Source organism: Emys orbicularis, chromosome 6, assembly GCF_028017835.1.
Source record: "Emys orbicularis isolate rEmyOrb1 chromosome 6, rEmyOrb1.hap1, whole genome shotgun sequence".
NCBI lineage: Eukaryota > Metazoa > Chordata > Testudines > Emydidae > Emys > Emys orbicularis.
Window position 1 is genome coordinate 2,511,329 of NC_088688.1, and position 10,630 is coordinate 2,521,958.

Here is a 10,630-nt window from a genome sequence, read left to right on the forward strand (position 1 = left end):
GGCTGGGCCAGGTCCCAGAGGCTGATCCCCTCCCCTCTGCTCCCCACAGATGCAGCGCTGCAGTGCACTCCGTAGCAGAGGGCTTGTCTGGAGGGAAGGGGTCTGACACACCACCCCCTTTCTTCAGCCTCGTGACACCGTACACCCCTTCCCTGGCGCTTTATGGGCTGTTTCGTCTTGGTCTCTGGTTGGGGTCCAGCCCACTAAGGCTCCATGCGGCACATCCATGCTGAGGCGTCCCTCCCCCAGGAGCATGGCACGGACTCGGGCCTGTCCCGGCCAGGCGGCCAGGCGGCCTTGGAGCCCGCCCCAGAGCGCTGCCCCCGCCGCAGCATCGTGATGGGCTACAACAAGACAGAGATCAAGCGCCAGAAGGTTTACCAGGTCTCCATCTTCTCCCACCTCTCCAGCTCCTCCGAGCCGGCAGACCAGAGAGCCGGGGGTGGGCGACAGGCCATCAAGAGAGGGTACCCAGAGCAGTGGGCTCCGGAGGCTGGGCGGGATCCCAAGCGAGCCCACTGGGGGGTTACGGGGGCTGAGGCCAGGCAGGACGGGGTCCCTGGGGAGCTGCCCCCTGGCCAGGACTCCCCAGATGATGACGCCTTGGAGGACGGGCTACTGGTGGAGGAGCTGTCCCTTTGCGGCTCGGCCCAGCACTTCTCCCACAGCGGCCTACGAGTGGTGGAGCACCGATGTGAAGGCAGCCCTGGCCGGGCAGGGGCCCGGGAGGGCAGCCCCAGGGCCTGCAGAGAGGACAGATTGCGGGAGGCTGCCTCCTCCTGGCCACAGCACACAGCTTGCAGCACTTTGCACATGAGAGACAGTCGCCCTGCCCAGCTTGGGGATGGCCCCCTGGGGAGTCCCAGAGCCTGTGGCTCGGTGGGGGGCAGGGAGTTCCCCTGGCTGGCGGGAGCCAGGGAGCAGCCTGCGGAGGGGAACGGGGCCCAGAGGGAGGAAAGGGCTAGCAGCCAAAATCTACTTGACATTGATTTGCACAATATTGCACAAAAATCCTGGGCAGCCTCGGGTGGGAGGGGGGAGGAGCAGCCAGGGGGCAGCCCCGCCCACAGCAACGGGGCTGGTAGAGAAGGGGAGCCGCTGACTGGGCACAAGGAGCCCAGCACCCCACTGGTGGCCCCGGACCCCGAGAGCAATGGCCTGGGCTCCTTGGAGAAAACGCCCTGTGTGGGCAGCAGGCTCCCCGGGGCCGGCGGGGGCAGCTGCGCGGCTAAGAGGAAGCTGCTGCCCTCGGGCGAAGGCGTGGCGGACTCGTGTTCAGAAGACGAGAGCGTGGTGCCGGCGAGGAAGAAGAGGGTCCCGCTGTGCCACCCCATCCTGACTGCCTGCCGCAGCACCGATGCCAAGGGCGCCCCCTTCTGGAACCACCTGCTTCCAGGAGCCAAGGTGAGCGCCTCCTGCAGGGCTGGGGTGGGAATGGTGGGCCTAGAGGAGCTGGGGAAGGGGTGAGCGAATGGGAAGCCAGTGAGGGGCTCGCTGATGGGGTGGGGGCCATTGGTAGGACGCTGTGGAAGGGCGGTGTTGGGTCAGTAGGGAGCTGGGGAAGGGGCTGGACCGTAAGGTGTGTCCTGTCCCCCCCTTCCCACTGACCGGTGGCTGGAAGAGTCCAGGGTGCAGGGCTCGTCTGCTGACTCCACCCGTAGCAGGGTTTGGAGCCTGGCGTGCAGGTCTCTGCCCCCTGGCAGCATTCGGCCTGCAGTGAGAGCTGCCTGGCCATGGTGCCTGGACCCTCTCCAGCTCCCTGGGGGCATGTGGGGGAAAGTGCAGCATTGGTGCAGTGGGAGAGGCGGCAGCTGGAGCCGGGGGGTGCAGGAGAGTCTGAGGATCCCGGAGCCCCGAGAGCAGCAGGCGCCTGTCCTGTGACGCTGCCTGGGGTGGGCGCTTTGTGGCAGGGCCTATCTGTGCGGAGGGGCAGCCCGCGGGTTCTCTTCTAGCCGTTACAGACGCAGCAGGAGCAGGGGCTTCCCAGAGCCCGGTAACCTCCTGCTGCTCCCTGGGGCAGACAGGGCCCCTCCTGGCCGACTGCAACAGGGCTGAGCTCGGCCTCTGAAGCTTCCTGCCCTGAGCCTGGGACCTCCCCATCTCGGTTCCTGGTTTCCCCAGAGCCCGGGACGAGCCCCCCGATACCCTGCTTGCCACCGTGAGTCAGCCAAATCCTGTGCCCAGTCTTGCTGTCCTGGCACCCCAGTGCCTGGTGGGCCTCTGCGCTGTGGGCCGGGCACAGTCACCCCTGCAGATGCCTGTTATGGGGGTTGGCTGCCCCAGGGCAGGAGTGCAGAGAGAGGCCTCCCTTCCCCAGGCCAGGACTGCCTCTCCCGCCGTCTGTGCGGTTCCCAGCATGGGGCTCCCTCTGCCAGGCAGAGGCTCAGGTGACCGTGCTGTGCCCGGAGTGTGGGAAGGGGGCCCGGAGACCCCTTGCCAGGGGACAGACTGAGTCCTCGGCCATGCTTCCCGTCCCAGATTTGCTCTCTGCCAGTCCAGCTGCTCCCTCCTATGCTCAGGGTGGCCCAGGCTGTCGTCTCCTCTCCATTCAGCTCACTAGCCGTCTCCCTGTCAGGTGGCGCTGAGTGGACAGGCGCCCCCCCATCTCTGGCAGGCCTGCCGCTTGCAGTGACTCCTGAGGCCGGGGGATAGATGTGCTGGTGCAAGGACTGATGTGTGCTCTGCCCCCAGCTGGCATGCACGCAAACACGCCTGACACATACACAAACATATGTGCTGGGCACACGCACCCTAGTGCTTGTCAGGAGCACGAGGCCAGCTAACCACATCCCCACTCCGTTCTGCCCTGCTGCTGCCCGTTGCAGCCTGGCACATGTCGATTGCAATCCTTGGGCACTCTGAGGTGTGAACAGCCTCGCGCCCGTCCCCATCAGCCCAGCGACGTTCCCGACTCCCTGGCTGTTCCTTATTGGAGCCGTTTCCCAGCCCCCCAACCCCCCGCTCTCGGAGTGCTCCCCTCCAGCCCTGCTCTCCACCCCATTCCAGGCAGCCACCTATTGTCCAGCACCCTGGAACCTTCACCCCCCTTTCACACAGGCTGGGGGCTGGCTGGCTGGCTCGTGGCTCTGTTTTGTGCTGCCCTTTTGTGTCTCTTCCAGAAGGTAAAATGCCTAGAAAGGCGAGTGCCCTTTATAAAGGGGGTCGGCCACTCCCAGCTGGTAGCTCAGCCCAGGTTTGGCTGCCCGCAACCTCTCAGGGCTCGGCCCAGGGGCTGCTGGCTGTGGGGAAGGTGGGCCACGCAGCTGTGTCTGCTGGGCATTACTGGGGACCTGGCATGAATCACCTGGGACTGGCTAGTGACCCAGAGATGCCAGGGCCCCTCCTGGTAAGTGTCATTCCAGGCCTGCCTGCAGCGTCGGCCCCTGGGGATGTGTTCTCTGTGTGTGTAGGTGAATGGAGGGCATGGGGGGCATTCAAAGCCCAGCTGCATGCTGACGATGTCGCAGTGCCTTTGCTTGCCCTGTAAATGTGTGGTCCAGGGCTCTGGGCAGCTTGGGGGAAGTACCTGTCAGAGCTGTGCCGGCTCGCGGGGCGCTGGGCCTGTTCATACGTTGCCGGTATGCCTGCAGCCGGTGGGGCTGGGACACTGACAGATCCCCGTCTGTGTGTGTGCGTGCGCGGGGAGGCAGGAGGGGATCTGTCAGACACCCTCGGCTGGGCCTGTACCTGGGACATGCCCTGCCAGGGCCTTGGCTATCCTTGGTGCCTGACACAGACTCCTGGGAGCAGCAGAGTTCACGGAAAGCCCCTTGAGATCGGTGGGGTAAGCCCACCGTCCACCCAAAGAGAGGCAAGGGTTAAATCTCCCCCTCTGGCCCTGGCTGTGGATTCCCTAGCTGGAGATTTCCAGTGGCTCCATGGTCTGGCTGGCAGGAGCCATGGGCTGTGGTAATGCCCAGGAGGGGACTCCCGGAGTAACGGGGTGAAGCGAAGAGGGGGAATGAGCTGCCTCTCATGCCGGAGTCCCTGCCACTGGGAGAACCAGGGTTGGACCCAGCCCTGGAGAATAGAGTGCAGGGCCTGAGGGGTGGGCCTGGAGAGGGGGGTCCCCGACATCTCTGTTGCTCTGGGAGCCCTGCTGCATTGACCTGGTCCATGTGTGTATGGGGGAGGGAGGGGGGGGCGTGGGAGACTGCAGTTTGGTGTGGGGACTCTGAGGGGATGGGGGAGCTTGTAGCTCTAATGGGCAGTCAGGGATGGTCACTCAGGGCCAAGGCAGCCCCAGTGCCAGCCCCTGGCCATTCTCCCCCCGTCTCTCTCATCTAGGGAGGGGGTGGGGAGTGGGCCCAGCAGACACCACCCTCTGCCACCACCATGCAGCCACCTCTGAGTGGAACATGGCGGCTGCTTAATGGTGCGCACAGGACATGAGTGACAGTCCGGTGTCCTGTCGGTAGAGCTGATTGAGGGAGGAGAGGGTGTTCTCGGGGCCAGCTGGGACAGGGAGGTGCTGACGTGTGTGATGGGAAGAGCTGGTGGGTGCGGGCCCTGGATTGGAAGAGGGCTGGTGGGTGCTCTGGAGTTGGCCCGTTTGCTGCCCCTAATACAGCTCTTCGGCCTCTTGTCTCCCTAGAGCTCAGCAGGTGGCACTGCGGTGGGGCGAAGGCTAAAGAGTGGGCTGCGCCTGAAATCGTGAGTGTCCTGAGCTGCCTCGTGCCCCTGCTGGGGTCAGGGCAAAGCCGCGGGGGTCCCGGGCACTGTGGGCAAGGGGGCTGCCCCTCTCTTCCCTGGCGCAGGGGTTGGTTCCTGGGGTGATTGCCCTCCCATGCCCAGGCCCCTCTGTTTGGGACAGGGTGCATCCGCACAGATCCTCCCCAGCCCCCTTCCCACCTGGAGTCCCTTGGACCCTTCGGTAGCTGGTGGGTGGATCCTGCCTGCCTCTTGTGGGGAGCTGTGCGCTCTGGGGGTCCAGTGACAGGGGCAGGTGACCCTCTGGGGAGAACGGGAGTGGGAGCCCGAGGCTGCCCGAGACCAGCACTGATGCTGCCTTCTCTTTGAAGGAGACATCTCCGCAGCAGCCTCCGGAAGGGGCCTGTGGGCACCCGGCCCTCTGCAGCTTCCTGGGCCACCACCTCCATCAGCCATGCTCTGCTGGGGAACTTTGAGGTAACCACAGCCTGGAGGCCCAGGGCCCGGGACGGGGGAGAAAGCCCCTCTGGGATGGGAGGGGACTGAGCCCCCCTAGGGCCTGCTCTGGCACTGGCTGCCTTTGTGCGGCTCCTAGGGTGGGAATTGCGTGTTCCTCTCCCTCCCCATGGTGCTGTCGTGGTCTTGAGCGTGTCCCCGTGGTCTGTGCTTCACAGCGTGCCCCAGAGGGACAGCTCGGCCCAGCAGGCAGTATGTGTGAGGGCGCTCCTGGCCCTATGAGATCCCAGGCTGGGCTGCTCTGCCCTTCCCAGGTAGGATGAGGGGAGAGGCTGCTGCAGAGCTGACCTTCCAGCCGCAGTCTGCCCCAGCACTTCCCCGGCCTGGCACTCGCCCTCTCTTCCCCTGCTCCTGGCGCGGGGCACAGCCCATCAGACAGGCTGGCCTCAGCCCGGCTCTGTCGGGAGCAGGTACCCACATCATAAACAACAGCCCCTTGGGCACTGACTGGCTCCCTCGCTGGCAGTCTCGTGGGCCCTTGGGGGAGGGAGGTGTATGGGACAGGCTTAGGCCAGGTGGCTGGAGTGGGGGGTACAACATTGAAAGCTTCACCTCTTGTGGCTAAAGAAGCCTCCAGGCTCCAGCTGCCCTTGAGAGCCAGCAGCCCAAGGATGGGGAAGTCTAGTTCCCGTTTCTTGCTGAGAGCTCTGTCCTAGTTGGCCTGCTGGGTTTACTGCCCCCAGCTGGGTCTGGGACGCTGGGGGATTAAAGTCCACGTTGAATCTGTGGCCTTCTGTGGTCTCTCCTCCTGGAGGTGCTTTATGGACACACGTCCACAACACCCTGCAGTGCACGGGCCACTCCCACTGCTGCAGTGCCACCACCTCTGGGGCGAAGTGCAGCAGCTGTTTAACAGCGCACAGCAACCCTACCCCCCAGTCTGGGCCAGGACACGAAAGCATCCTGCATCGAGCTGAAACTGAAGAGGGATTCAGGAGGAGTTGTGTAAATTCTCCCAGGACCTGGCATTAACTCCCTGACTTGCGCAGAGTGCCCTGGGTCTTTAATGCCCATGGGCGTGCTCGGAGCCTGTGCGGACGGGCACTACCATAAGATCCCCGATGGAAGCGGTCAGGTTGCTGGGATACCACCGTGAGTGTACCCATAGGGCTGGGGTGCAGGATGCATGTATGCCTTCAGGGTGCAGGGCACGGTCCTGGCAGGACCCTGCTGGCTTGGGACTGGAGCGCAGAGAGGCCAGGCTCCGGGTTAGCAGCAGAATTGGCACGTGAGGGCTGCGCCCTTCCCTCCTCTCTTCTCCCCAGGAGTCCATCCTGAAGGGGCGCTTCGCCCCGTCGGGCAGGATTGAAGGGTTCACCGCGGAGATCGGGGCCAGCGGCTCCTACTGCCCCCAACACGCCACCTTACCCGTCGACGTGACCTATTTCGACATCTCGGAACACAGCGCGCCCTCGCCTTTCCTGGTACGCTGCTGGGCAGGGGCTGGGGGCGTGGGGCGCTCGCTGACACAGGGTGGAACAGGCTGTTCAGGCAGAGCAGGGGCAGTGCAAAATGGAGCAGGCTGAGGCTCCCCTCTTCAGAGAGACTACACGTGCCGGGCTGCCGGTGGGGGAGACGAACCCATGACTTCGGGATCCACTCCTCAGCTTGGCTTTGTTACCGCTCTGGGGGAGGGCGTTGGCATGTTGCGGTGGGGGCTGCCTGTGCCGTGATTAGAGGCCTAGAAATGGAGGGCTGGAAGGTGACTGGCCGGTCACGTCGTATTCTTGGCTGGCAGGACATGCCAGGACCTGGAGCCGCCCTGGGTTGCCCCTCTGTATTGTCAGCTGTGAGTAGCAGTATAGAAGCCAGTGGGCCGCCGGCCGCCAGTCCCTGTGGGCTGGATTTCCCCACCCAGGTGCAGAGCACCGAGTCCGGCACCCGTGAACTCCGAACCCCCAACCTGTCGGGGGGAAACGCCCCACCTTACAGGGCACTAATGGAGGGGAGACCCTCTGCCAGCTCCTCCCCAGCCTGTGGCCAGAATCCTGCATCAATTCCCGGCCATTGTGGGGGTCTCGGGCCTTCCTGTTCTCTGCCTGTGGCGCACACGTCCTGACTCCCGTGGGCCGTGACACTCTGCTCCAGTTCGGTTGTTGGGTTTCGTGGGCGGTGGTGGCCTGTGACACGCAGCCAATCAGACTGGATGATCTCGCCTTCACCTTTCTGCTGTGTCTCTTGGGCAGGCAGCCCTGGGCACTGGGTGTGGCTGCGTCTAGCCCCTGCACCTCGATGTGCTGGGGAGAGGGTCTCTTCCAGGGGGCAGGTGGGCCTCTGGCGGCCTTGTCCCAGACTACTCCCGGGCCCTGTGTCGGGGCCGGGCTGTCCCGCGGTGCTGCAAAATGGCTCATGTGCTTTCTCTTGGCCTTGTCCCAGGGAGTGATAGACTTGGAAGCCTTGGGAAAGAAGGGGTACAGCGTCCCCAAAGCTGGAACCATCCAAGTGGTGAGTCGGCTCCTGTTCTCCGCGGCACAACGGCGGAGGGTGGGGGGCGGTTGCCGTGGCCCATCGGTGCTTGGTGGTGTCTGGCTGCACGGAATGAGCTGGGCCTGGAGCATCCAGAGAGAGGGGTCCGGAACAGCCTCTGGGAGCCGGAGGAACCGCGGTCGTGTTCCAGGCCCGGGGGCGGTGCAGGAGCCCTGGGGAGCTGGCAGGGGAAGGAGAAGGCGAGAGCAGAGATGCAAGGAGGGCAGTTATAAGGAGCTCTGGCAGTGAGCAGAACAGGGAGCAGTGCCCAGATGCCACAGTGATGGGCATCTCTATAGGAACTTGAGTAGAGGCTTCAGAGATGGGGAAAGGGAAGCCCAGAAGGGCCAGGGTTCGGGTCCAGGGCCTTGCAGTGTCAGAGCGGGGATCGGACCCCAGGAGTCCTGCTCAGACCACTAGGAGACCCCACTCCCTTACAGGCCTGGAGAGCTCAAATGGCCGGAGGATGCTGCTCGGAAGCTCTTAGTGCAGGCAGGGCTGAGCAGGGGCCGGGAGTCGCTGGAGGCCAGAGGGGTCATGAGGGTGAAGGCTGACGTCTCGCCCATTGCTAGGTTAGGGGCTAGAGGGGGAGCTGGGGATTGAGGCCAGGGAAGGCGTGAGGAGTTGCTGGGCAGGACGGCAGTGCCTGCAACGTGGATTTGGGGGATGAGGGACCCCAACGTCGAGCCTCACCCCCTGCATCGTTGGTACCCGGACATCCGCCCCAGGCTGGGTGGGTGCCAGGAGAGCTCCTCTGGCAACAAGTCCCTCCCCATTCCTGTGTCGCGGATCCACAGGCCCGATGCTCTCGCACGGCTCTGGAACAGTCCCTGGGAGGATCCCTTCGGTGTGTCAGCCCCCTTAGGGTCACACTGTCACTGGGGTCAGCCCCATAGCCTCACGGCCTCCTGGGACCGACCCTCGGCGCCTCCAGCCCCCCTGCTTCACGCCGTGAGCTCCGGGCTGCGAGTCCACCTGAGCTGGACACCGGAGGGAGACGTGCACCCCCAAAGGGAGCAGCGCCCCCCCCCCCCCGACCTCCTGACTCTGCAGCGACTCCCAGCCAGCGGGGCAGCAGCAGGACGGGTATTAGCTGTCTGGGACACAGAGTAGAAAGTCCTTAGTTAACACTGAGAACGGAAAGTTACAGCAACGTCCAGCTGGGTCAGTCCCAGAGCCCTCTGACCCCCCTTAGTCCCAGTGCAGGAGCGTCTCCCACCACTTCCAACAGCCCACACTTAACAACCCCACCTGGCCCCTCCTGCGTCCTTTGTCCTTGTTCTTGGCAGCCATTGTCACCTGGCCTCCTCCTTAGCCCTTTGTTCTCCAGCTGGTCCGACCCCGCTGGCTTCCTGCCGAGGGTCGGCCATTCATGGTCGTTAGTTGCTTGGTGCCAAACGTCTGGGCAGCTGGAGTGGCCATTGTCTTCTGGGACTCTCCATGGGCGTGGGGCTCAGGCCCCACACAGCCAGTCATCAATCACACCTGGATCGTTGCAAAGAGTAAACAACTTTTCCCCTCACCTAGTTACCCAGGCACAACATAGGGGAAACTGAGGCACACACTGTATTCATACAAAATATTATGAAAAATTCCCACTTGGTCACACCCTGTGCTTGTCCTACATCCCCATGGCCCCTGCTCTGTGCGGAGCCTGGTTACGTCCTGGCAGCCCTGCTGCACCCCAGCCTTGCCCCCTCCCCACAGCTGACCTGCTCTCTCCCCATTTCCAGACCTTATTTAACCCTAACAAAACTGTGGTGAAGATGTTCCTGGTGACGTACGACTTCCAGGACATGCCAGCCAACCACATGACCTTTCTGCGTCACCGCATCTTCCTGGTGCCCGTGGGGGAGGAAGGGCCCGGCGAGACACCCAGCGACCCAGCCTGCGCCAGCCCGCCCAGGAGGGTCCTCTGCTACCTGATGCACCTGAGGTAGGGGCTGAGATGGCGAGGGGGAGGGATGGCCATGGGACCCATCACCCTGGAGCTGGCCCCTCTTCTGGGCAGGAGCTCCTGCCCCACTCCCACCTCCCTTTCCCCTGGACCAGGATTCTGAGCCCAGAGGTGGCCGTTCCCCTTGCGGCAGCCTGACTTCATTACCGCTGGGAACAACGGGAGATGGCGGCCATCTTGACTGCCACCTGCAAGGCTGCCAGGCCGTGGCAGTGACCTTGCCTGGGGCAGCTCTTGGCTCTGGAGCCTTTGGCAGCGGGAAGCAGTGGCCATTCTGAAGGAGGACGGAAGGTCATGGGGAAGCTGCCAGCCAGGAGGAGAGGGTTGCGGTGCTGAGCTCCCCTCCTGCAGCCAGAGCCCCCTGGGAACACCACAACCCTGGTCCTGCTGCCAGCTCCTCCTTCCTGCTATGGCTCCAAAGGAGCGACTGCTCCCCCCTGCTCCCTGCTGCAGCCCGTGGCCTCTGCCTCAGGGAGTCTCATTTGCCCTCAGGTTTCACAGCTCCAAGTCGGGGAAGATCTACCTTCACGACGACATCCGGCTGCTCTTCTCCCGCAAGTCGATCGAGGTCGACTCGGGGATCCCCTACGAACTGAAATCCTTCACGGAGATGCCAAGGAACCCCTGCTACTCACCCCGGGCCTGAGCGCGGGGAGCCCCACGCCCCCCTCTCCACCCTCACCCCTGCACTTCGTAGACAAGTAAAGGGCAAGAGAGCGGAGCCGTCTCCTCCCCCAGAGGTGGGGTGGTGAGGCACAGACACACCCCTCCCTTGACAGCAGCTTCGCGCCTGTGCCAGAGAGTGAGCACGAGGGGGGGGCGGGATGGGATCCTGGAGATGGCTGCATGGCGTGAGCAGGAGCTGGCACACTGGCTCCTGTGCCCCCAGCGGGTCAGAGCCGCTCCTAGGCCTCTGGCAGCACAGCTCCAAGCCGTGCCCTTCAAGGGAGGCTCGGGGGCAGGAGGACCCTCGGTCTGTGGGGCTCGGATTGGCCGGAGCTGAGCTGGCTCCCAGGCCGAGGGGAGGGATGGAGCAGATGT

At 64.1% G+C, this 10,630-nt stretch overlaps 1 protein-coding gene across 1 annotated transcript; it reads left to right on the forward strand.

The window, feature by feature from the left end:
- The first annotated feature begins 213 nt into the window (after positions 1-213).
- ATOSB (atos homolog B) lies at positions 214-10,235 on the forward strand. The gene is made up of 7 exons (XM_065406176.1): positions 214-1,404; positions 4,595-4,653; positions 5,022-5,127; positions 6,432-6,590; positions 7,543-7,611; positions 9,366-9,568; positions 10,082-10,235. The coding sequence occupies exons 1-7, from the start codon at positions 214-216 to the stop codon at positions 10,233-10,235; spliced, it is 1,941 nt and encodes a 646-aa protein (XP_065262248.1).
- The last annotated feature ends 395 nt before the right edge of the window (positions 10,236-10,630 follow it).

Excerpts from the sequence above, each read along its gene's own strand:
- ATOSB (XM_065406176.1), top strand. The coding sequence starts at position 214 with ATGCGGCACATCCATGCTGAGGCGTCCCTCCCCCAGGAGCATGGCACG. Across the intron at positions 5,128-6,431 it reads CTCTGCTGGGGAACTTTGAG|GAGTCCATCCTGAAGGGGCG; the intron begins GTAACCACAGCC and ends TCTTCTCCCCAG. Across the intron at positions 9,569-10,081 it reads TGCTACCTGATGCACCTGAG|GTTTCACAGCTCCAAGTCGG; the intron begins GTAGGGGCTGAG and ends ATTTGCCCTCAG.